Consider the following 27,452-nt stretch of genomic DNA (forward strand, 5'->3'; position numbering starts at 1 on the left):
CAATACGAAACACAACGACCTGGAAACAAGACACGGGGGACACGTTTTATATATATATATATATACCAAAATATAGTTTTTTATCCATATTAAATTGCAGGTTGCAGCTTATCTAATCAAATTAAAATATAATTACTTCTCAAAGTTCATAGTTCACTTTAAAAAAAAAAATAGAATCAAAATTTACTATTTAGAAATTTGAATGTGATATGCTTGGTCTTGATTCTTGAATATTCAATGTTCATTGTTCATGTACAACTTACAAGCACATAAGAAAATAACTAAAGTCTAATCCTATTGACTTCCTATGCCCCTCTTGCGAGAAAATGCCACAGCTTTCCCTTTCCCTCTAGATGTAGATGCTGGTGCTGGTGGAGTTGGCAGTGGAATTTGCTATGCTCTAGAAGCTGAAGAACTAGAAGTAGGAGCTATAGGAGGTAGACCACGTCCTCTACTGGTGGCAGGGGTAGCCCGGGCAGGTGGTGTCACCTGGAAACATTACAATCTCCCAATTCTGAAATTCTAAAAAACTGATAAGTCTGTTGCATTTTGAATGAAATCTAAAATTCTACTTTCTCCATATGAAATCCAATGAGGCCGGAACCACTCTCAAACATCCCGAGTCATTTCATGGTAATGTTAAAAATTTAAGTAAAAGGATGAAAATGAAGATTAAGGAGAATGTCACTTTTACTTTAAGAATTTAACATTACCATGAATAGCATATCAATACTAGGGCCTAGAACGCTCAAACCCTCCTTGGTAGCAACCACATAGCTCTCCCCTTCCTTCTCCAGCAATCAGAAATGAAAATGATATGAAAAAAAACCAAAATCGGATTTTTATAGGCCGTGCAGAAATTTTTTATAGTCACCGGGCGATATTTTCGATTGTCGCGCGATATTTTCAAAAGCCGAAAATATCGCATTATTTTGTCGGCGATATATCGGCTCGCCGAAAATATCGCGATATTTCCGAATATCGCCGAGATATCTCGGCGATATTATCAACACTGCTTACATATTATAAAAAGCATTTCCTCTATCTGGATCTTTATAATCAATATCACCCTCTAAGCATTAAAATAAGATAGAACAAGCTTAACATGTCAAATCGAGATTTTGTTTCGCTATGATGCCGCACAAAGTGTTTAGGCACCACAACAACGCTCAGAGTAAGGTTTGTCACTCTAATCCTTACTCACTCCGATTAGACTCTCTCCTAGACAAGTCAAAGGGGTAGTCCCTGGGGGATAGCCCGTGAAACACAAGCTCTAAGAGACTTAAAGATGAACAACCTGATGGATGTAAACAAGTCCTGGTTAACTGAAATGAATAGATCAAACAATGAATAAGACACAACCGGAGATAGAAATGATTCTAGACCAATGCCTTTATATTCAATTAACCATAGACTAAATAAAAACAAGTTATCCAGAGCAATTTATAAATGTGGTGAAAGTGACGATCATGAACGATTAAATGTAAATGCCCAAAACTTTATCATGCAATATATTCTAGCAAATAAATATCGTGAAGAACTTAATTGCTAAACAATGATCCCAGATCTAGAATTTTTCTTTCTCATATAGTCAATCTTTAGATATGATTCTAAAACATTAATCGCACTTGACAATAGAGCAATCACCACCACAAAATTCAAAATTTTACATTAGCACAAAAGACACCAAGGAACCTTAGATTAGAATTTTAATTATCTCTTAAGTTTGTTTAATGTGCTAAGCTTATGAAGCAAATTTAATGTGGCAATTAAAAAAAAATTATGTGACTAAAATAAAAAATCAAAAGTATTTAATTAAAATTAAAAAAAAAATTATGGGTCACAGGCCACATAAAAATTAAAAGCAAATTCTTCTTTTGATTTTATTCCTTAGCAATTCTAAAGTCACAAAAAAAAAAAAAAAAAATTAGATTTTTAATGTTCTTTTGAAATATTTATTTAAATTTTTAAATCAAAACAAAACAAAAAAAATCGTAAGTCAAAAAAATCAAAACAAAAGGAATACAAACAAAATGGAAAATCACCAACAACAACAAAAAAAAAGAACGAATTTAAAAAATGCCTAACCGTAATGCATACATTAATAATAAAACAAATGAAATAAAAATCAAATTTAAAAAAAAAAAACAAAACAAAACAAAACCTAAACCTAAACCTAAAGTAAAGTTACAACAAAAAAAAAACTAACTCATAACAAAGAAATAAAGGAAATCAAATTTTATTTGTTTTGTGTGTGCACGTTGAGGCTGGCGATGGCAAGGATGAGGGAAGAGTTGTGGCTTTGAAGATCGAAGGAGAGGACAGTGCAAGGTTGCGAGGAGGAGAGAAGATGCAGGAGAAGGAAAAGGAATGTGCGTTGCAATGGTCGCAAAGGGAGGCAAGTTGGGAAGTAAAGCAGCAAGTAGAGGAGAAATGGAAGCAGCGGAGAAGAGCAGAATGCAAGCGACGAGAGCGATGAGGAAGCTGTGGAAGAGGGAAAATGTTGTGGGCAAGGGCTTTTGCGGGCAGAAAGGAGTAAAAGAGGGTCGCAGAGAGGGGTTTGGATGCGGGTTATGGTAGTGGGTTTGTAGAGGAAGAGGGTTGAGAGGGGATGGAGCGAAGACAGCAAGGGAGACTCTAGGCAGCGTTGAAGGAAAGAAAGAGCCACAAGTTAGGAAGTTGTGACAGAGGGCCAAGGGTTTAGTGAGCAGGAAAGAGGGGTAAAGGGACTCGTTTTTTTTGCAAGTCGAAAAAGAGGGAGCTTCAAGCAGCAAAAACAAAAAAAAAAATGTAGGCAGTGATGGAGAGAATGCAGCAAAGGCAAGGAGTTGCAGAAGGATTCTCTTAAAAAAAAAAAATCAAAATTTTTTGCTAATCAAAAACCCCAAGCAGCAGATCGAAAAACCTAGTCAGCAAAGAAATGGTAGAAGACCAGAAACTCAAGATAAACCCAGAAAAAACGAATTTCACACCAATATATTTTATGCTTCAGATTTGGCCTTGAAACCCTTATAAAATTTCCAGATCTAAGAATTTTAAAACCCTTTGGACTGTAAAAATTTTCCTAAAAATGTCCCTGCAAAACAATATTGAGGCCAGATCTTAGCCTCCAGGGCCTAGATCTGGCTTCAAACAGAAATTCTCCTTGAGATCTGTACCTGTAATGACGAAAACGAAACACCCAGAAACGAGATATACAATGATAAAATTAAACAAAACAAAAAACCAGTTAAATTACAATAATTACAAGCTGAAGGTTCTAAGTAGCCAGATCTATCATTATGACGCACAAAAAAATTTAGGAGGTGCTAACTCGAATCCTCTCTGTATTACCAACAAAATCTTACGATAAGCCCAGAGCTAATTTAGTTGGGCTCTTCAAGAAACACAGATCAGGAGTTAGCTGGTCCAATTGAAAACTTCCCCTAACGCCCGAGGATCTAAAATCAAGATTTCCCTGCAAAACTCAATCCAGCCATCAAAATAGAGCGAAAAGATAATAATAAAATTCAGACAAATAAAGATACCTGCTATTACGTTCAAAATTTAAGTTATTATTTAAACCCCAGCCACTGAGCAAGATACCTGTACTCAAATCACTCTTTAGAAGCTATCATCAATGGCTTTAGAAAAAATTATGCATGAAAACAACACATCTTATAGTATTCCCATGAAGAGTAACACCAGCAGAATTTAACCTCAAAGTATTTCTTTATTATCCAAAAAAAATTACACCAGAGCTTCTTGCTAAGCACACGACTCGGGAATCGGATAGATCAACTAACAAATGACTTCCTATTTAAAGATAAATCCTCCAACGGCTAATTCGAGTGATCATCGTCAAAGCAATCTTGACTATTGATGAAAATTAAAATTTCTTTTAATCTCATCCGTCGAAACATTTAAATATTTGGGGAAATTCGAAATTTTTAATTAAATGCATTCTAATTAACTCGAAAATAGAATTTTTGAGTTAATTTCCCCAAAAATTTGACTTTGACTTAATCCCGAGGGAGCAAACGTTTAAAATTTAGCAAAATAATTAATTTACTTTGGTCACGGGACCTTTTAAAATTTATTTTTTTAGGACCGACGAATTTTGTCTTTGGAGAATTTGAATTTACTTAGGACCTAGAATTAATTAAAATTTTGTCTTAGGATTTTAATTAATTTTTTGCCAGAAAATTTAATTAATTAACCTATGCGGGGATAAATTATTTTTCCAACCCTCAAGACACTTTACATCATGATTTTTATATTTTTTACATCATAAACAAGAAAACCCATTTGTAAAAGACCCTCACAGACCACCCATTTCTGCGACACATATAATCCAGCAGACCAAGCAATTTGTAATAAAATAACCTAACCAAATAGTTAGGATTATTCCCAAATCACTTTTACATAGACTCGATCTAGAACACTAGGACTCGCCTAACATCCTAGCGACAAAACCCATTCCAGCTTTGGGGTAAGACCCTAGGGGAAAACTATGCCGACCATCCGAAAATGGATCAGTGAGACAAAAAACCTCCTAGAATGGAGATCGTCACTACAAAGGTAGGTTTACCTAGGTTGTTACATACATGACACGGTTTTGCTGAGATTATTTACATCATATACACGCAGAATGGGTTTACATCATAACATGATGATCAAACTGATGATGATAATTGGATGGCACAAACACATCGATCAGGCGTTATCCCTTTTGCGAAAAAAGGGGGTGTACTGCTATGGGTCGTTGACACGTAGTGATCAACAGGCTGATAGGTGCATTTTTACTAGGGTCAAGACAGAAAAGTTCAACAACCAATGCCACCAACATCTAAGACATAGAGTGTTTGGTGGTCTTGATTAAATGTTTGTTCCATATCCTCGTACATGATAGAATCCAATGGATTCAACAATCAATGCCACCAACATCAAATACATAGTGTTTGGTGGTCTTGATTAAATGTTTGTTCCATATCCTCGTACATGATAGAATCCAATGGAAACGTCGCAATCCCTCCAATCCTAGAAATTGTTACCTCTGCTAGATTATGACTGGGAACTAAAATTCTACTCTCCCCATATGAAATCCAATAAGGTTGGAACCGCTCTTAAATATCTTGAAAATATTAATGGTGAAAATATTAATGGTAATCTAAAAAAATTAAGTGAAGGGATGTAAATGAAAAATAAAGGAGAATGTCACTAACATTACCACTAATTACATAGCATTATTAGGGCCTTAGGGTTGAATATTAGGCTTCTCCACACATAAATTATTATTTTTAGACTAAATTTTGAGGGCAGGAACTCTGGAGAGAAAGTACACTATATTGTCTAGACTCTAGATGGCACCCATGGAGATGACGCAAGGCACCCAAAGTTGGTTTTTGAACACATGGAAATGTTTCGATGAGGACCCTTCCTCAAAGTACGGTTGGTGATAATAGTTGGAGATGCATCTAGCCCTTTCTATTGCACTTTTGGAGCCTTATTAGCCCTAAAAGGGCATGACGCCATGTTTAAAGAGGCATTTCTACATACATGGGAAAATAGTGGCATATTTTATTTTGTTGAGCTATTGGGTTGGCTTGTAACCCATTTACTTTATGTCTACTCAAAATCAAACTTGTTTTAGGGCTTTTAGTTGGATTAATGGATGTGATAGACCTCCTATAAAAGGAGGATCACTCCATTCTCGTTGTTCATCATCACTTTATGGATTTCAGCCTCCATAGGGAGAGCTCGACTTAGTCTTTGTTACTTGCTACTTGTGGAGATGTGATCTTTTGTGCAGCTATTGCTATTGGATACTAGTTTATGTATTGGAGATGTCCTTTTGGGATTGAAAGAAGGCAATTTCTTGGAAAATTTGTGAGTATATTGCAAACTTTTAATGGTTTTATAATATTTTCTCAATGCTAGGGATTTTCTATTATACCTTGTCTAAATGCATAATTTTAATGGAAAATTTTGGTTAATTATTGCATGTTAAATCTATTTTCCTTGAATGCCCTAGAAAACCTCCTAGAGAGTTTTCTTCTTGTTAATTTCTCCCCTTATAAAACAAGAGTTAAGGTTTGCAAGTGAAAACTAGGGTTTTCCCCTTACTACATGCATATATTTGATATCTCTTAAATTTAGCCATATAAGACTCCATCACCAAAGTAGGGAAAGGCAATGGGATCCTTTTGGTGGTCAAAATTTACTAAAATCTTTTTTATCTTTTCTCCTTTTCTATGTTCCTAAGCCCTTTAAGGCAAGCCGCTACAGCTAGGGCAAAGGTCGAATTCACTAGGGCTTCTTGAAGGAAGACGTTGGAGCTATTTGGTCTTGATCTCACCTTGATTTACCTTATCAACTCAAAATCTACCTTTCTCCATGGTAAAATTTTCCCTAGTAGGGTTGACGTCTTCAACCTTAGGCAATTTGTGCCCTAATAAAACCCTAATCTTATAGAAGGCTTCAACTTATGTCTTATCTCTAAGATTGTCCATCTCTTTTTGTTGATTCCATCATTAAGCAAACCTTTTCCTTATGCTTGCATGCCTAGATACTCTACACCTTGACAATTGTAGGTATCAAGTACCCTGTTGAGGCTTTGTTTATGGTGCGTTGTTCCTTTTACATAGAGAATTGTGCCTTAGTCCATTGAAGAAGTACATCACCTTGAGCCAATTGACTTAGAATATCCTTTAGGTGAGACGCTGGGAAGCCTCCTATGTGGTAAAAATTCCACTAAAGAGAAGGAGGTGGAATGCCAAGGTGACAATGACAATCCAACTCATTGTTGCATCTTGGTCCAACTCTTGCCTTGTGAGGCCTCTCACAAGACCTGTTATATTTTTAGGCAACAATGCACACAAGCACCCCTTATGGGGAAATGTATCTCGCATATTGGGGAAACATTTCCCTCTACATTTCCCCGAGTTTCCCCAAAAGAGGGTCGTAGGGAAACATTTCCCTAGGCATCCCCCTATCCCAAGAGCATGGGAAAAGTGGGGAGTGCACCCCCCATTCTAGGGGACGCATCCCCATGGAACACTGCCATTCGACTGGACTATATATACAAAAAGCATAAAATAATAAGAAACTAGTCGACTTGCAATCAATTGCACGATAAGGGTTCCTAGCTTGAGCTAAAGATGATGCAATGATGCAACGGTATCAGGTTTCAAGGCTTGGAGCTAGAGAGAGCACACAATACAGTGATCAAATAATAAGAGATAGTCAAGAGGGTTTGAGTGCACATGATATGAAAATTTGAAAATCAGTGGAGCAAGGTTCAAGTTGAAGTGTGGTGGTTATCAAAACTAGACTCGTCATCGAACCGGTAGACTCCCCAAACTGGGAATCAATCAAAACTAGACCCCAAATCGGCAAAAAAATCGAACCAAAAGAAAAGTCACCAAAAACATAAAATATTCATATTTTAAAGAAAATCATATATATTCATGTGCATCCATATGAATCCAAACCATTTATATGCAAATAAGCAAAAGTTCTCATTTATATAGAGCATGTAAGGGTGCACATATCCAAAATCACACCGAATGCAATCCATCTCTGAACCAAAAAATACATCAACAGACAAGCCCTAGATGGCTTCTAGCATCCAAAAAAGATCATGCTACAACACATACCTACATAACATCAAAATCTTTGCCTATATTGGGATCTTGATCATCATTATCACCCTTTAAGCATTAAAATAAGAAGAAAACAAATCTTGACATGTCAAGTTAATATTTTGTTTGATTGATTGGTATATTTTTAGTAGGATAATGATAGAGGTGTTTAACAATCAATTCCACTAACATCAAGGTACATAGTGGGGATGGTGCTCATGATTAAATGCTAGTTCCATACCCTCGAACGTGACAAAATCCAATGCAAACATCAGAATCCACCCAATCCTGAAATCCTAAAAACAGTTAAGTCTGCTGGATTTTGAGTGGCATCTAAACTTACTGTAAGAATTTAACATTACCATTGATTGCATAGCATTAGTAGCGCAATATGGTCAAATACCAGGCTACCCCTGCCATAAATCATTGCTTTAAAAAAAATATTGTGTTCACAGGGTCCTTGGTAGCATTGTACAAAACCAGCCGGTTCGGTAACGAACCAGCCAAAAACAATCTGGTTCACCGGTCCGAACCGGTTTTGCCCTCCGACTAGTCTTTGACCGTTTTGGTCCAGTTCTCATAACATTGCAAAATTTATGCATCATGGCAGGATTGTATTACTGTGTGCAGCGTAGCGGGAATGTCTGCAGCCTGATACTTACCTCGAAATGATTAAACCCTAAACATTTACATCAAACCTTTAAAATAGTTTTAAATTCACCTTGAAATTTGTGTTGACGTTTGAACTCAAACCAATTCGAATTTGTTCAGGTTTGGCAAACCTATGTGAAATTATTATTTTTTTTTGAGGTTTGCCGAATTTTGAACCTTTAGGTTCAAGTTCAGCAAATCCTATGACATAGGTCTGAACCTCTAGGCTGTATTAAAACTTTCATGATAGGCCAAGTCTTTTGTATGGCTTTATTGTAAATCGTATTTCCAGGAAATGTGTAGGGATTAGGATTCTAAGCTATGATTATTGAATCCCCTTAAAATAAACAGTTGTATTAGGAAACATGTTTAAGAAAACAGAATAATAGGTAAACTAGTAGCAGAGTCATCTGCATGCATCAGAATGGAATCTTGTTTCATATTACAAAGATAACCCCAGTCAAAGATTCCATTCCATTCTAATATATCCTGTTAATTTTATCTACTATCTTCAGTATCAGGCTTCATCATTTATACCATGTCTCTCAAACATGCCTAGTCATTAGCAATGGTAGCTAAATACAAGTGTAAATTCACTTGTACCTGTACAGTTTCACTTCCTAATAATGGCAATTTGACTTATGATAGGGTTCTAACACCCTCCATGAATTGGACAACAATATCAACTATTTTCTCTGCTAAAATTTCTGTACCCATAACCCAATTGAGCTGCAAAGACTATCTTACATTAAGGTCACTGAAATCTAGCATTCTGATGATGCCAATAACCAGTCCCTACAAAGCATGGCTCGCTAATTTCCAAGCCAATTATGTAACACATTATGAGAATCCTTTTATATAGAACATTGTTTGCCTACAAACAACTGCCTGGACTAGAGAACACAAAATATGTAAGCATTTGCATCTTCGAGATCAGAAAGGGGGCAAAAAAGCTGAAAAGCCAAGCTGTTTTCTCAACACATCAACATTTCACATTGATAAATTGAACTTTAGCATTATATCACATACTCAGTACTTACTCTTCGATCATTCTTTGCATGAGATTGCCGAAGGAAAAAACGATGACAAAATATTATGGCCGTTGCTATTGTTACCTGAGGCCTGCAGCAAAAACAAACTAGAATTTAGACATCACTCCTTTGAACCAATGCTAAAGATTTTGGTCTAAAATTCTGATGCTACACCAACAACCAAAAGAATTCTCAAAATGTGGGGGGAAAGCTGGGAATGCTAAAAAAAGACCCTATGCAATGACTACAATAATGCTAACAACATAGACATACTGACACTGCTGCCATATGTAAAACAATGCATTAGAAGAAAATAGTCTCTGTAAAATGAGAGACAGGCCAAAATTGCCAAAGGTCGGCCAATAAACCACAAAAAATCTAATTGACAAGATTAGGATTGGAAGTAACATTATTGTCTGAATCATGATTATTAGTCATATATGTTATCTATAGAATTTTAGTTTCCCACCCAACATGATGTTTCTTGACAAGTCCTATAAAACGATCTTTGTAGTCCATGTTATAACTAGAAATTCTCAGGTATTTGCATTCAATCAAATGACAAAAACCCAATTTGTGGTTTAACTTGATTTGGTATATACTATAATCTGACTGATATACCACTCTTGGTCACCCAGTACTTGCTAATCTTACGCACTCTGGGCAAACACTAACTAACCAGATATTTGACTGTAGAGGTCTTTCTAAACCTTGATCTGGTCACTTTAACCGTTACACCATTAACTATTGATACCTGTATTCTTACTACTGTTTCTCAAAGCTGGTAAGCTTAATTTTTAAATCTGAACATATTATTCAGGTCTAATCTTCATTGATTCTCCAATGTTTCCATTACTTTTCTTTTTATTGCTTGTGTTGTGTAAGTACCATTAAATTAATAATTTCAATAAGACTCTTATATACATCCAAGCTCATTTAAATATTTCAAGCCAATCACAGTACATCAGTTTAAGGTGTGTTCTTCTTATTTCATATTACTTTTCCATACTTTGAAGTTGGAAATAAGGAAAGGGTTTGATTCATGCCAATTGTGGTTAGCACTGCCAGAAGTAACGTAAACAAGATTGTTAGAGGTTTTAAGAAACAAATGGCCACAGCCCTATGTTAATACTATATGATTTCTCTAGTTTTGGTTAAAACTTAAAACACAAGCACTGCATGAAATTGCGTTATTGCTTACAATAAAGTTGAAAATAAACATCACATTGCAAATTTCTTTTCCCAAAACTGCACAAAACTTATTTACAATAGGCTGTTTCACCACCCAGCCAAATGCATTCAAAGTGAATACCACCCTTGAGTTGAGATAGCACCATGACAAGTCAGGTTAGATACCCAAGGATGCCAAAATATGGAAATGAGGCAGATTGGAAGTGGGAGTGCCATTTCTCAAAGATCCTCAGAAGAGGAAAGTCACGAGAGCGTTTTTCATCATATAGATTTTTATATTTAATGATGCATTTATATTCAAAAGAAACATGTAGAATGCTAAATTAGTTGCAGAATATATGAAAATATTCATAATTGCACAAATTGCAGATGAATGCTACATTAATTATGAAGTTACAGATGTCATCCATAGTGCATTTACAATTATGATTAATCAATCAAGTATCAACCATCTAGTAATTACAAACATACAAGTTTCTCAACTATAGAAAGTAGAACATTAACTTGTGAAATGGAATATGCTATCCGCCGATGATCAACATGACCAAAGATTAGATTCATGTTTAGAAAATAGGCCATAAATCATGAGTTCAAAACAATAATTTAACTGAAGTACAAAGACTGAAAGGTCCAAGTACCAAAACACTAAACTGAGCTCAACTCTATAACTTATAAACCAGTGAAAAAGGAGAAAAAATTATTATAATTTATATCTACTTTCACTTCCTCCTTGCACCACTAGGCTTTCACCTTGAGCCTCCACCCACATGGTAGTGGAGCTGAAGCCAACGTCGGAGACAGAACAATGCATAGGCAAGGAAAACAATGTGCATCACAACAAGTTTACCTAGTAGTATGGGTCCCTAGTACTTGTCATCCTCCACTTGCAAATTCAGGTTCAGGCCCACAAGGTAGAGATATAAATGACCCATCGATGCAACTATTAGACTAGGGCCATAGATATTGCACTATTAGCAAAAACCCCCTACTCCTAACTCTTGATACTCCAAGGGACAGCCTTGTGATCAACTTAGCCATGCAATGCATGAGCATTGAGAACCATGACACCACTAACCTCCACATGCCTCTCATTCCTATGAATGATAAATACCTATGCCTTGCTCTTATTGTTTCAAAGACAGAAAAGGTTAAAAAGCCTCCTAATCTTGTGCAAGGTGGGGAAAATCACAAATGGGGGCCAATATTGGTGAATCCCAAAACTTTTGGTTTAAGGCTAGGGGCCAAGCCCAAGGATAAAGATGATACCTCTCCTAATGCTACACTATAAAATGTTGTTCCCTAATGTCGTTCCTTTCCATAAGGTTGGATATTATTTTTTCATAGCCTACATGGTAGTCTTGTACCTTGGAATGTTATTTGCAACTTGCTAAACTTACTAGCTAGTTTTGCTTGTGCTCATGGTGCTTGCTCTAAGCACCTTGTCTTTTTGAATAAAATGCTTTCTACATGCTTGTTTTATTAATACACACAAGGAAGCAATTTATTCAAAAAAATAAAGAATGTATATAACCAAACAAAAAATCCAATTGAGTCATGTCTACAACATAAAGATGAGTAAGGGTGATGACAATCTAAAAGAGTTGAAAGATTGTTTAGGTGGATTTGGTGGACTTTTGCATCCAAACCAGAGAGTCAACAGTAGAATAGAGTTGGAGAAAGTTAGAAACCTAGATTTTGGATGAAAAGCAGTTGAAGACGCAAGTAACCAAGTAATCATCATGGAGAACTAGCGATCACTACAACCAATTACCCAAGTGATGGATGCAAGCCCATATAAATCTTCAAAATTCTGCAGTCATATATTAGTTTGCAGATCCCTAATTTGTAGAGCTTATTTAAGCTTTTGTATTGTGGGGAGCGCATAATTAAAGGATCCTCTTCCTTCTACAATGATGGGTTCACTGTCAAGAGCAACTAAATTTTTTCCCTGGCCAAGTTGTTACCAGTGTAGTTTCCTCACCCTCTACAAGCATCAGGGTTCAACTTTACTCTGTAAACACTTTGTGTTCAACCTACGAGGTTTTGTTGTGAATTTTTTCACTAAAATAAATGGCGGTGTCTCCATCGCAACTACATGAAGTCACTCGCAAGGCCTCTACAAGGACAAGTCATTGCTCCATCTAGTTGAGGGATTCGAGATCCAACCAACCTACTTGTTTTATGAAGATCACAATGTAGATTTTTATCTATGTCAATCATAAGTTTATCTGCTTCCTCGAAAGTGCACACCTTCTACAAAATAGCACACTCAACAGTTATGTATAGCAATAATGCCAATTGTATGAGGGCACACTGATAGAAGAGACTTCTATGAGGAGTAGCAAAAGTTTGACAGGCATGTAGAGTTGTAGAGCACACCTGCTAACTTTAGAGGCGCTATTATTATAAGACATGCTTCTCCATATTTAGATTAAAAAAAAAAAAAAAAAAATCTTAGCAAGCTTGCTATTTTTAGCAATCTAAGTTCATATTTAGATGTTTTTCCAATTCATTTTCGCATTAATTTATCAAAAGTAAGTGATATCCTAAGTGTAGAAAAAACACATGGCTAAAAGAGGTTTCATATTTAGCTTAGTGCTTTATCTTGGTCAGCTTTAGTGCTTTATCTTGGTCAGCTTAAGTGCTTTAATGATAGAGTTAAGAGTTTTTCCTTTTCAAGATAAACCACACTGTAGAGATGGTGAAATTTCATTGTAATCACTAGACTTCTACTATAAAATAATGGCATGGTGAGTGGGTGAGACATTTAGTTTTATGCAAAGCTTTGTAATTCATCTTTTTTTAGTAATAGAGAACTTATTGAGTTTGAATGCCATGTTTTATATATTCGTCATAATTTCGAAAATGCAAATTTATGTAAATTTAAGTATGAATTATCTGTTGTTTTGATTTTTTTAAGAATACATTGTTTATATTTGTGAATACACAGTCAAAGTTTAGATTAGATAAGATAATTATATTAGCGTCCAACAAATGACTACAAAAGTAGGTAATTGGGACTGTTGAGTACAATTATGTAAATACCAAGCAAGAGTACTAAAATGCCTCCTATAGAAGGAACAAGAACAAATGGAGAAACATGAAGTCTATATGTGAAAGCATGTGAAAACCTTCAGATCCAACTGCAACTAACCGCATCGGGAGGGAATGTCCAAAGGGAAAGGATCCAGGGACTAGGTCATGATCTACTAGATCTACCACTCCTAAAATCCAAGCCTAAATGAGGAAAACACAAGACAATATGATTTCCTAAAAAAGAGTGATATACAATCCCTCTGAACATATACAATCCATTGTTTTCAAAGTAGGTTACGCAATTTTCAAATATATGGCTCTAGAATTTATTCATAGAAAGCACAAATATGCTTACCATGCAATATAAAATTTAACACGGTATCAAAGTTGTGCATCCAACATCTTCCAAACCTATATATAAAATGCATTGTTGCCTGTGAGAGGTAGTTGTTGAAGGATCTCATCTAGTGTGATGTCCAAAAGACTCATGCAATTATAGTGATTCATCCCTAAGAAAAGCACATAAACTTGTATGTGCTTATCTGCGAGATGTCCATGTAGCTACAGTGTTGGAGTGTTGCTTTGCACCTTTGATAGCTTGTTGATTTCTTTTCGTGGTTGATCTCTTCATTTGAGGTGTGTTCCATGAGTTGCAAGTATGACTAGTCCCCATCTCAAATACTGTGACCAATTAGATGCTACTTCTAACTTTACACCTTGGAAGTACACATTGTAAATGTTGTTGGAGGAGGTTCATCTTTGGTGTTGTGTGGAAAATAAGGTTGCAGTGCTTATTGATTCCATGCAGTTGGCCAAAGACAACAACAAGGCATCTGAAGTGAAGAGAATCCTTCTTCATTCTGTGAAGGAACATTTGATCCCTCACATCACAAAGGAGAAGTCAATGAAGGATATTTATGATGCCTTGATACCCTGTATCAAAGTGTGAATATTTCCCATGAGATGCTAATGAAGATTAAGCCTACTAGCACACAAACGAGTGATAAAGACATAATGACTAGCAACTTGGTGAAGATAACTAAGTTGAGAGATCAGTGTGCTACTACCAAGATGAATGTCACAAACGAGGAGTTGATGCCAATCACGCCAAATGGGTTCCATTCACTATGGAAGCACTTCGTTCAAGATGTATGTGCTCATGAGACGTTACCCACTTTTAAGAAGCTTTGGGATGATTGTTATAAATACACGCACCTTAGGTCTAGTCTATGCCTTAACTAGAAACATAAACAAACTAGCAGTGCCTAACTTCAAAAAAGTTAGCACATCGGAATATAGCAACAATTAGATCGATATATAGTACATAATATTTTATTGCCCAAACATGCTTCTTACAGGTCCATTAATAAGAAAACCTCAAGGCTCCCATACTAGGGATAATGGCCCTTTATATCCTTGTACAATGCCTAAAATATCAAGTCAATCCTTTGACCAAATCACCTAGGGCTGAGCCCAAGTCCCTTAGGCTCTCATCTGCCCAAAATACAAAACCTACAACACTTAAACAATATTGTTGTAATGACTTAGGCATGTTCCTTTAGCCCACGGTTCTTCATTTTTGTTGTCGTTGCATGCAACCAACCTTATTCACCTCACTATTAGCTTTTTCCTTGCCTACCACTGGCTCTGACAAACTTCCATTTGCTCTTGATCTGCCCCTTAAGCTACAACATGTTCCTTATCTTATGCTACAACAATGTCTAGGGCCTGATCATTCTTTTATAGTTGCAGTCCTCCCTCGACCACCATTGCAAATCCTAGGACAACCTTTTAACCTAAATCCAGCCTCTCGACCCTTCTGTTTCAGCCCTCGGTCTCAACTTGTTCTCCTTCCAAGTCTACAGCAGGCCTTGTGGCTTAAGGAAAATTTTAAGAAACCCCCCAAAATTTATATGTATAATAAATGAGCGAACCCCCATGGCATATAGAGAAATATATAGCCTATTTTTTCAATAATACAATATACATATATAATTTTTTGGTGAACCTTTCACTAAATTATAAAATTTTGTTAAATCTTGGCAAATTTTTCACAAGGTTATTAACTAATGCAAATTCTTGGCTAATATTCTAAAAAAATAGAAAACATTGTATAATATTGATGATTCCTTGATAATGTATAGAAACATATATAATAAAAAAAATAGTTAAACTATAATATACTAATTTTCCATGTTTGGGAAAAGAAAAATCATGGGTAATGTTGCTCTAGGTTCTTATTATACACTATTGCAAATCTTGTTTCATGTTTTTATCATGTTCTATCACAAAGGTCTTATTACATCCCGTGGGGAAACTAGTTGGAGAGGCACCCCCAAAGTTGTGTGATGTTGAACCAAAAAAATCTAAATCTAAATCTAAATTAAGTATGAGAAGATACAAATCTAAATATATTTGGTAAAAAATGATTACTAACCAAATGTATTTATTAACCATCTAACCATTTATTACTAACCAAATATATTTGTTAATTTAAATATATTTACTAACCAATTAACATAACTATTACCATCGGCAAATTTTCATAATATAAAACTGTGTTTATTAGTCAAGAGTTGGACTTATGTATATATAAAACAAATGAATGTTTCAAGTTTCAATCTGAGCATACGCAGTAAGAAAAATAAATTAAGCATAAGAAGATACAAATCTAAATCTATATATATTTAGTAAAACAATTATTACTAACCAAATATATTTACTAATCTAAATATATTTAATACTAACCAAATATATTTACTAATCTAAATATATTTACTAACCAATTAACATAATTATTACCATCAGCAAGTTTTTCATAATATAAAACGGTGTTTCTTAGTCGAGAGTTGGACTTATAAAAAGCAAATGAATGTTTCAAGATTTGAATCTAAGTGCATGCAGTAAAAAAAATAAATTAAATATGAGAAGATATAAAAATAAATCTAAATATATTTAGTAAAAAAATTATTCCTAACTAAATATATTTACTAACCAATTAACCATTTATTACTAACCAAGTATATTTACTAATCAATTAACCATTTATTACTAACCAAATATATTTACTAATCTAAATATATGTACTGACTAATTAACATAACTATTAGCATTAACAAATTTTCATAATATAAAATTGTGTTTATTAGTCGAGAGTTGGACTTATGTATATATATAAAGCAAATGAATGTTTCAAGATTTGAATCTGAGCGTATGCAGTAAGAAAAATAAATTAAGTATGAGAAGATACAAATCTAAATCTAAATATATTTAGTAAAAAAATTATTACTAACCAAATATATTTACTAACCAATTAACCATTTATTACTAACCAAATGGCAAATATATTTACTAACCAATTAACATAACTATTAGCATCGACAAGTTTTCATAATATAAAATTGTGTTTATTATTTGAGAGTTGGACTTATATATATATATATATATATATATATATATATATATAAGAAAATGAATGTTTCAAGATTTTTTTTTTGTCAAGTGACCTGTGTTTATCCAAGCTTGGCCTGTGGCTTGAGAAACCACGACCCAAGGGCATCTACACCGTCAAAATCACCAGGGGATCACACTCAGCCTGGACCACACCAACCTGAAGCTAACTGGATTTTAGTGTGCCTCCTCCCCCTAGCACAAGTGCAACAGCCTCTATGAGGTTCAATCCTAGGTCGTCTTGCTAACGAAGCCCATCCTCAACCGATTGCGCTAGGAGCACTTAACTAATGTTTCAAGATTTGAATTTGAGCGTATGCAGTAAAAAAATAAATTAAGTATGAGAACATACAAATCTAAATCTAAATATATTTAGTAAAAACATTATTAGCAACCAAATATATGTACTAACAAATTAATCATTTATTTTAACCAAATATATTTACTAACCAATTAATCATTTATTTTAACCAAATATTTTTACTTACAAATTAACATAACTATTAGCATCAACAAGTCTTCATAATATAAAATTGTGTTTAGCCCACGGGGCTTTGGATTGACGGTGAATGGGTGCGCTGTTAAGGCATTCTTTGCGATACGTCACTGGTTCAAATCCCCCGTGGGTACTTAGGTAGTCTTAACTAGGAAAAAAAAAAAAAAAAAAATATATATATATATATATATATATATATATTAAATTGTGTTTATTAGTCGAGAGTTGGACTTATGTATATATATAAAGCAAATTAATGTTTCAAGGTTTGAATCTGGGCATATGCAGTAAGAAAAATAAATTAAGCATGAGAAGATACAAATCTAAACCTAAATATACTTAGTAAAATATTTATTACTAACCAAATATATTTACTAACCAATTAATCATTTATTACTAACCAATTAACATACCTATTAGCATTGCCAAGTTTTCGTAATATAAAATTGTGTTTATTAGTCGAGGGTTGGATAAAGCAAATGAATGTTTCAAGATTTGAATCTAAGCGTATGCAGTAAGAAAAATAAATTAAGCATGAGAAGATACAAATCTAAATCTAAATATATTTAGTAAAAAATTATTACTAATCTAAATACATTTACTAACCAATTAACATAATAACTATTAGCATCGCCAAGTTTTCATAATATAAAACTATGTTGATTAGTCGAGAGTTTGACTTATGTATATATATAGAGCAAATAAATGTTTCAATATTTGAATTTGAACCTATGCAGTAAGAAAAATAAATTATGAGAAAAAACAAATCGAAGTCTAAATATATTTAATTAAAAAAAGTATTATTAACCAAATATATTTACTAACCAAATAACCATTTATTTCTAACCAAACATATTTACTAATCTAAATATATTTATTGGCCAATTAACTTGACCTTTAGTGTTCCCCTCATTCCTACGGACCTCTCCCCTTGCGACGTGCCTTTTACCTCAGCGCGGCTCTGAGTCCAATACCTCGTCTTCATCTACCGATCCCGGGTGGGTGCCCTGCTCTGCTTGGGCTCTGAGGTTCATCGGCAGGGTTCCGGTGACTGGCTTTGTGCTTTGAGTTGGGAGGCGGCGGAGTGTTTTCATAGTTACTGGTTTCCGGTGGTTTTTACACTTCCGTGCCGCTCTGCTTTGGCAGTCTCAACAAGAGATTTTTGGACTTTGGCGTTTTTGTGCTGAGCCGCGTAGCGGGTGCGAGGGTTTTGTTGGGCTTCTTGCTGTTTTTCGTGGGGGCGAGGTGGCTGCCCTAGCCGCCTCTGCCCCCGGAATCGATCCGCCTCTGCTCTGTTTGGGACCTGATGGGTTCCCTTGCTGAGGCGTTGGGTCCTATTTTTGGCCGCTTGCTGGCTTTCCTCTGCAGTTAATATGGAGCGTTGAGGGATCTGAGGTGTGGAGTCTGTCTCTGCATCGATTCGTGCCGCTTCATCATGGCTGTTTCTGGATGGTTTCTTCTGGCTTCTGAGGATGTATGGGTGGTATCTTCCTCTGGTTACTTCGGTTTCAGGAGCAGAGTTTGAGGGGGTGGGGGAGGCTGTGGCTACCTCCATTTCGTGCCTCTCCTCCTTGTCTTGGCGACCATTTCGAATTTTCTGCACTTTCCTCAGGAGCTTTTGGCTTTTTTCTGTTATTTTTGTTTGAGATGGGTAGGGGTATCCTCCTGTTGGGGTTTACATACCCATTTACTCGCTGCCCTGTCAGAGGGCTCTTCTGCATACTTCTCTTGAAGTATTGATTTGTAAGTGGTTTACCCACACTACAGCATATGCGTTAAGCATCTACAACATGTAATTTTCTGAATTAATGGAAATTACGGATTTTCTTCTTCGGAGAATGAAAAAAAAAAAAAAAAACTTGACCTTTAGTGTCAGCAAGTTTTCATAATATAAAATATGTTTATTAGTAGAGAGTAGGACTTATGTATATATATAAAGCAAATGAATGTTTCAAGATTTGAATCTTAGCGTATGTAGTATGTCAACTCTTCAATCTATTCTTATCTACCCTCTTTGTTGAATTGTGGTGAACAGAAAAAGAGATCGAAGCCAGTGGACCAGAGAATCACTACTCATTAGATGCACTTGATGATAAAAAGCCAATTTTTTTCGACATCATGACTTCTGCAATGGGTAGAGATAATCAACAATACTTATTTTATTACCAAAACCCAATACTTTTCCAAACAAAAAATGATATGGTTCCCAAAAATGAAAAAAAAAAAAAAAGAGGAAAAGGGAGAGCACGCAAGAGGAATTGGAATGTAGAACAAATACACAGAGTTACCTGTACCACTGTGTGCTAAGTCTTGACTTTTTAATTCAAATTCCACTACTTTGCAAACAACCCTGTACCATTGTGTGTTGAGTCTTGACTTCTTAATTCAAATTCCACAACTTTGTGAACAACCCTCATGCATTAGATATGACTGTGACTAAACAGATGCAAACTTCAAAGATGGAAAGAACACTATTGAATCTTTAAATAGATGCGGCAATAAGACTTGTGAATTTTTAAATATAGATGAATTATTATTTTGTGACCATTTGTTCCAAAAAATGGGGACCATTTTCTCCAAATTAATCCCAATACCATGAAATAGGGGCAGATGAAAGTAAGAAACTTATTTTACACCAAAAAGGGGGGCGAAATAGCCATCATAAATACATATTCTTGAAAATTGGGGCGAATGGAAAGTTGTAACTCCTAATTTCAGGGGCTAAATTTACTTTTTTTTCCCTCCCTTAAAATAAGCTGGGCTAAACTCCATACCTAATTTTTTTATAAAACAAATTTGGGGCGATTTCTAATAATGTACTATGATACAAAAAGTTTGCCAAATAAAAATTTAAAACTCCTTAATTTCGCCAAAGGGCGAAAATTTGCCCCAAAAAATTTATATGTTGTGGCCTACAGCTAGCCTCCTATAGGTCGACTTCAGCCTCAATCTACTCTCTCAGGTTGTTGCAGCATACTCGTGGCCAACCTTTTCTAAGCTACGCCATGCTCTCTCTGGTTGCAGCATACTCATGGCCAACCTTTTCTAAGCTACGGCATGCTCTCTCTGGTTGCAGCCTACTCATGGCTAGCCTTTTCTAGGCTATAGCATGTCCTAACATCGCAACCTGTTTCAAATCAGTGGTCAACTTCAATCCTACAACCAACGCGTTATTCTTTACAGGCCTATGGCCTTACTTCACTAGTTGCGACCTCCTTTCCAGCTCTCCAAAAGAGACCTTGGCTTGCCAAAATAGAACTATCCTTTGCTCCTATGGTTAGGGCACACCTGCGGCTCCTTTTGCTGCATGATTCACCACACAAGAAGATTATCCTTTATGTCTCCTTGACTTCATATTTATACTTTTCCAAGGTTGTGAAACCCCAAGGGTCATGTCTCTTGCCCTTGTTGGCCGACTTAAGTCGATTTGACCCTTAATCCAACTCATAATTAAATTAAATTATTGAACAACTTTCCTTGGGTTACAAGCCCACTCCTTTGGGTCTTGTTACCACTCAAACCAGCAGGGGGCCTAAAGGGGTTCCTAAGAGGGTAACTGCTAGGTTAAGGGCAACGGTGGAGGCTTAGCCCATTGTCACCACAGTTAAGCCTTCCTACTCTTACGAACTTTCACCAATGGGAGGAGTTCGGGTAGTGTAGGGACCACTTGTAAAGTATATGTCAATGGATAGGTGAGAAGTGACCCTGCAAATCCTTTCCCAAGGATGGAGTGAAGAATGGAGCTTGCTTGCTCTTTAAGCAAGGGACTTCGTCCAACAAGGATAAGGGGTGAGGATTGGAGGGTTGGGGGAGAAAGGATAGGCTTATAAACAAGTTTCTCAATCCCTATAATCCTTGAGAAACTTGGATTCCCAAATGGCCATTGACAAGTAATCTCTTATTAAGAAGTGGGACCACACGGGGGCAAGTAAACCCAACCTAGGTTTGGGGATGGAATGTAGCAACCAATGATGTTCCTATCCTGGACAGGATGAGGGCAAAGGACCAGACAAGAATATTTACTTCAAAAGGTTGAATTGATCCTATTGAGGTCCAGCCTTGCAGATGCCTAGGCACAATTTGATTTAGACCTAGGGCTTTGGATTCCCGAAGATTGCACCATTAGAATTGCCTCAAATTTGGAGGAGAGGGAGGGGACCCACCAGCACAGTAGCCTATAGGAGATCGAAGCTTTTCCTCGGGTCAATTCCCAGCAAATTGATGTCCTAGGTGACCTAATGGGGCTAGACTTGGGGAAAATGGTAGAAAGAGGGTTTAAAATGATCACCCTTTTAAGGGATCAATGCCTAGTTCACTTGGGGATATGGAGTCAAGGATAATGATGAGTAAGAACTTGGTTTCTTGATCAAGGAGGCCCGATAAGTCAACTTCATTCAATGTTGAGAAAAAAGAAAAGAAAAGTGACCTTCAAGCATTTATAATTCAAAGAAAATGATGCAAGTTTCTCGAGATAAATAAATCTCTAGGACATTTCATTCATATAACATTGGCCCATACATTAAACTAGCTAAAACATGCTCAATTCCACATTTCAATAATGCAGCAACTAGCCCTAATTTTGGCAGTATACAGCAACAAGAATAATAGCATTAAAATTTACTTACAACGTTATAGAGTATATCCAACTAGCATTTCGTTTGCTCAATAAAGCTCCAAGACAAGAGAAATAGCCCAAATCCATACATCAAACTCCATCCATCCTCAAAAAATATCCACCAAGGCAAAAGTGCAAAATTCTCTATGATTAGAGAGATCCCAAGTCAATTGATGATACAAATGAGTGTATCTAACATCAATATATATAGCCTCCTAAGGAGTTCGAATTAGCCTATGGGCCTACATTAGACCCTAATGATATAATAATGTGCAAATAAAACCCCTATTGGTGACAATCCCACCAAACTAGCTCACAAATGTAAAAATAAGCCTCACAAGGGGCCAAATAATAATATATGCATGTCGTAGGGCCCTCCAAAGGCTCAATAATATCTCGAAGTGCCATATTGAGGAATAATTTCCTCAAAATATGATGGACAAGGGAGTGGCCCCTTGTTCTCCAAGTAGTAGCGTTGTGGTGCCCCCAGTGGGTATGAGGCCACATACATGACCCCATGGGTCTCCATATGAATCAGAGATCCTCTACAAGGATCCAAGTGGTGGAATGAATGTTGTCATGACATCATACAAGTCTTGGGACACCTGTCAAGAGTGTGGGGCTCTTGTGCAGAATTGTTGGGCATAATGTACCAAGCATATCACCATCATCCCAAAAGTGGATCACTAGTAATCTTTGATTATCCATGAAGATCCGTGGAGTGTTGTCTGTTGTTGTGGAGTCCAATGGCTCTCTATGCACACCCTACATGTGCCAATGTAGACCTTTAGGATTAGGATCCCATATAGGGAGACCAAACCCAAATGCAAACCTTTTTTTATATACCTTTTGCCATTTACGAATTTTCTTTTAGTAACTGCTTGGGGCCCAAAGGACAAGAGCATGATGTGTAAGATATAGCAATGATTACCCCCTTTAGGTACGGCAGTTCATTGCCCTCTAGGGGTTAGGACAATCATGGATTCCTGAATGATAGAGGAGGCTCATCTACGACCTATGGAACCAGGGTGATGGCCATGGATTGGGGTAGAGCTCATGCAATGTCTTTTGCCCACGTGCTAATCATTTTGTCCTGGCCAACTTTTGCATTTTGTTGTACAATTTCCTGTTAAATGTGGATAATTATGCTTTTCACTTTTTCTTTTAATTGCTTCAACCTTCGGGGCATCATTCTAGGCCCAACCCAAGGTGGGGGCAAGGGGATAGGGAAGTTAGCCCTATGTGGACCCAGGATGGGAGAAAAGATGAATGGGGGTATAGTAACTGGAAAGGGAGGAATATGTGCGAGTAAAGGAGTGAGACCACACACCCAAAGTCGAGGTTTCCCAAGTAGTACCACCCTAGAACCAAATGGTCAATAAAGGAGATCCCACGGGACTAAGATCCAAGGGTAACAACCAAAAGAGATCAAGGGGGCAAGAGCATAAACTAAGCCCACTCTTTCCGCCAAATCCCCCCATCAATAAATACCCAGAAGTATCCATGATAAGTAAACCCAATACTCAATTCCCAAATGACAAGACATACCTTTAGATTCGGGAGGCCCACCTTCAAACATACGATCAATACAGGTAGGTGAGGGACCACATGGTTGGCTCAGGTGGCAAAGAAATGGCATAACGAGCTAGTAGAAGGCATCAAGTGGTTGTTGGCTGCCAGTTCAGGCTCATCATAGAGAAAAATTTCCCCGGGGGGCATCACCCACAAAGTGGTGTGTAACATGTCCAAAACCCCAAAAAACAGACTAGAAAGCCCCAAGGTCTTTTCTAAGGGGAAATATTTTTTGAGCTACCCAGTTTCAACACTCCCTCGTAGTGAGGAAGGCATTTCCACCACCACCTGGAAGTGACCCTGCCTTTGAATCTAATATGCACTCACATCCTTCTAGAAGACCTAGATCTTTGAAGACACCATGCTTTTATAAGCCTACTGCTCCAAAGCATCTTACATGGCCATCTGAACCAGTGTTACCAAAATTCTGATAAAATCCCAATAAAATACCCAAATCATAAGTTTTTCAACCAGTATTTTTTAGTTTTGCTGATTTTTTTCTGATTTTTTCAATATTCCCCCGACTTTTACGACTTTTTAAATTTTCGGACCCTTGCCAATTTATTCTCAAGTCCAACATTTGCGACATTGATCCAAACCATAACTTTCCTTGTTCCCAGAAATCTCCAGCTCCATGACTTCTCCTTGCATGGGCATGACTTTCTTGCATGTGCCATGACTTTTCCTTGCATGGCCATGACTTCCTTGCATGTGCCATGACTTTTCCTACATGATCACCACTTTCCCTGCATGATCTATAACTTCCTTGCATGCCCCATGACTTTCTTGCATGGTCTACAACTTTCCTTGCACGTACCACGAATTTCCTTGCATGCACCGTGATTTTCCATGAATTGTGAAATTTTTCTTGAAATGCAACAGCTCGAATTAATTCTTCTAACTGATTAAATTATGCAATTTATTTTGTTATGGCAAAATAACGAATTAATCACACTACAATTTCTTCACAATAAAAACGTTGCGGATAATAAAATGTTGGCAACTGAGAAATATAAAGCGCACACAAAAAAATATGACAGTTATTTTTGGACAGATATCCCCAGAAAAACCCAATGTGGGGAAACCGGTGCAGTTGATGAGTCTTTTATTATTATATGCAGCAACAAAAATTATGAGTACAAATCTAGATGTTAATTTGGCTATCCTCCAGCAAAATATACTACCAAAATTATTTGGAGGAAATTCCTCCCTTCTCAACCTAAACTCGGCCCCTCTGGCCGTGTTGTCACTTCCTCCTTGCAAATCCCACTGGCTACAAATGTGCATTGCTTGGCCCAAATAATTCGCACTACCTAATAGTTGGCTTTGGAAGGATTGTCTTGCTCCCTTTGGCCCTAGAAGTGACTTGCTCTACCTTCCGGCTGATCTCCCGACCTCTTGCAACTGAGACGATCACTTTCTGGCACTTTGAACTGAGGTTTTTGGCTACTCAACCACTTTGCAAAAATAATTCGGCCTCCCAACTACTATTGCTCTGCTACTGAGAAACTTTGCTGGAAATGACTAAGTTGCTCCCTCAATCACTGCACTGCTCCCTTAGTCACTACCACTCGATCTTTGGCTCAAATTATTCTCTAGCTGAACTCTGCTCTCTGAGAGGTTCGATCTGCCTTGATCACTGGTGCTACTGCTGCAACTGCAGCTACACCTGCGTCCTTTCTGGCTTGCTCGATCTCTGCAACTGAGTAGCTCGATCTGCCAAAGGACTCGTTGTTGCTACTGCAACGTTCCTTATGACTCGAACTTCTCTCTCTTTGCTCAATCTCCACCAAGGAACTCGCACTACTGGTGTCTATTGCTCCAACCCCATTGACCTCCTATTATTTTCTCTCATTGGTTCACCAATGCCCATGATTAAATCCTCATCAATGGATAATATCATTTCTGAGTTGATCCATGTGAGTTTCTACAAAAATCTCACCTTTCTTAGTTACTTCATGTTAATTAATCATTTTCCTCAAGTTAAACTTAGGAAAACTTTAATTACTGCCTAATTAACTCAATTGAACCATCTTTAGGTGTTTTCTCTTGAAACTTTTTCTGGAGTTTGGAGTTCTAGTGTTTCGAAGCCTCTCTAACCAAAGTCAAGACTAGAACGCTTGTCTGATGCTACCCAATCATCAAAAACTAGCATGAATGGCCTGGAAGACTCCACTTTGTCGCTTGAACCTGAAGGTTAGACTTCGACTGGGCAGTTGACTATCCCTCTAAGCCCGCAACCTCCCTCTAAAGCCAGCCTCCCTCTTAGCCTACACAACTTTCCCTCGGCTCACTCTACTTTCCCTCCCGAAAAGTAACCTTATTAAAACATATGCACATACTGCAACTAAATTTGTGTCCTTTCAAGGTCAGTCCCGAACTGCAGTTGAACACTTGGCCTAGACCACCACAACTCAACTCTACAAGTGTCCTCATCCTCTTGATTCAAACACCTCATATGCACATGCCTCCACTGTCAGATGTGCAACTCTACAGCTTGATGAAGACTCCACCTCGCGATCAACCGGCCATCCACACAAAGCTCCCTTGTCCATGCCAAAGAACTCCCAATCAAGGCACTTAAGCTTTCGCAACTTACTTTGACAAGTCAACAGAAGTCGATCACCGTTATCTACAACCTGCCACTCAACATACTATTGTGCACCGAGTTCTCCCTAATCCACCAAAACTACCATTCTACCACCCCAAGCTTCAATAATCCACAGCTCCTTGTTTGAACATTTTGCTCCATCTCTAACCAAATCACTTGGCAACACTGTTGCTTCCTCCAACAATCCCACAACTCCCTCTCAAATTTGCTACTTGTGCACAAATCTAACCCAACCGCTCTTCAAAGTAGCTCTGGTACCATGTTAGAAACCCATGCACCCTAGGTCTAGTCTATCTCTTAACTAGAAACATAAACACACTAGTAGTGCATAGCTTCAAAAAAATTAGCATAACGAAATATACCAGCAATTAAATCAAAGTATAATACACAATATTATTGCCCAAACATGTTTCTTACAGGTCCATTAATAAGAAAACCTAAGGGCTCCCATACCAGGGACAATGGCCATTTATATCCCTATACAACGCCTAAAATATCAGGGCAAAAAATTGACCAAATAACCTAGGGCTCAGGCCAAGTCCCTTAGGCTTTCATTTGCCCAAAATAAGAAACATACAGCACATAAATAACACTGTTGTACTTACCTGCACATGTTCCTTTAGCTCACAGTTCTTCATTGTTGTTGTCCCTTGCAGCCAGCCTTCTTCACCTTGTTGTGAGCATTTTCCTTGCCTGCAACTAGCCCTAACAGATTTCCCTTTGGCTCTAAGTCTGCGCCATAGGTTGTAGCCTATTCCTTTTCTTACGCTGCAACAATGTATAGGGCTCAGCGTTCTATTTCAACCCTCATGTTGATTTTTCGAGTGCAAAGATGCAGGCACAAATTTCTGAAATACTAATAATTACTTCTAATGATGTAGATCTTCTTTTAACAATTCGAGTTTATCATTAACCAATTACACTTCAGAAATTCAACCATAAAAGCAAAAGGGCAGTAGAGATCACAATGCACAAAGAGAACACAATATTTACTCTGGGAAAACCAACTTGGGGGTAAAACCCAACCTTTTCCTTAGAGAAATTCTTCAATTCAACAAGAGATACATCTAATGCAGCTAGTCAACCATGAGATCAAATTGACCAACAAGCTATGGTCAAACCTGGTCAAGCAGGCCTCTAGTCAAGTCAAGTCAAATTGTTGCCCTTCAACTTCGAC

General features: G+C 37.0%; 1 protein-coding gene across 10 annotated transcripts in view; it reads right to left on the reverse strand.

Annotated features, from left to right (window-relative positions):
• Positions 1-27,452, reverse strand: part of LOC149203322 (cyclin-T1-3-like) — a 116,610-nt gene that overhangs the window by 8,973 nt on the left and 80,185 nt on the right. For all 10 annotated transcript variants that reach the window (XM_089403399.1, XM_089403400.1, XM_089403398.1 and 7 more), the window contains one exon: positions 9,314-9,395. In XM_089403399.1, coding sequence (XP_089259525.1) covers positions 9,314-9,395 — 82 coding nt within the window. The remainder of the gene's footprint in view (positions 1-9,313; positions 9,396-27,452) is intronic.

This window comes from Pinus tabuliformis, chromosome 2_1, assembly GCF_031772625.1.
Source record: "Pinus tabuliformis cultivar Carrire ecotype Pingquan chromosome 2_1, CPIR1, whole genome shotgun sequence".
Classification (NCBI taxonomy): Eukaryota; Viridiplantae; Streptophyta; class Pinopsida; order Pinales; family Pinaceae; genus Pinus; species Pinus tabuliformis.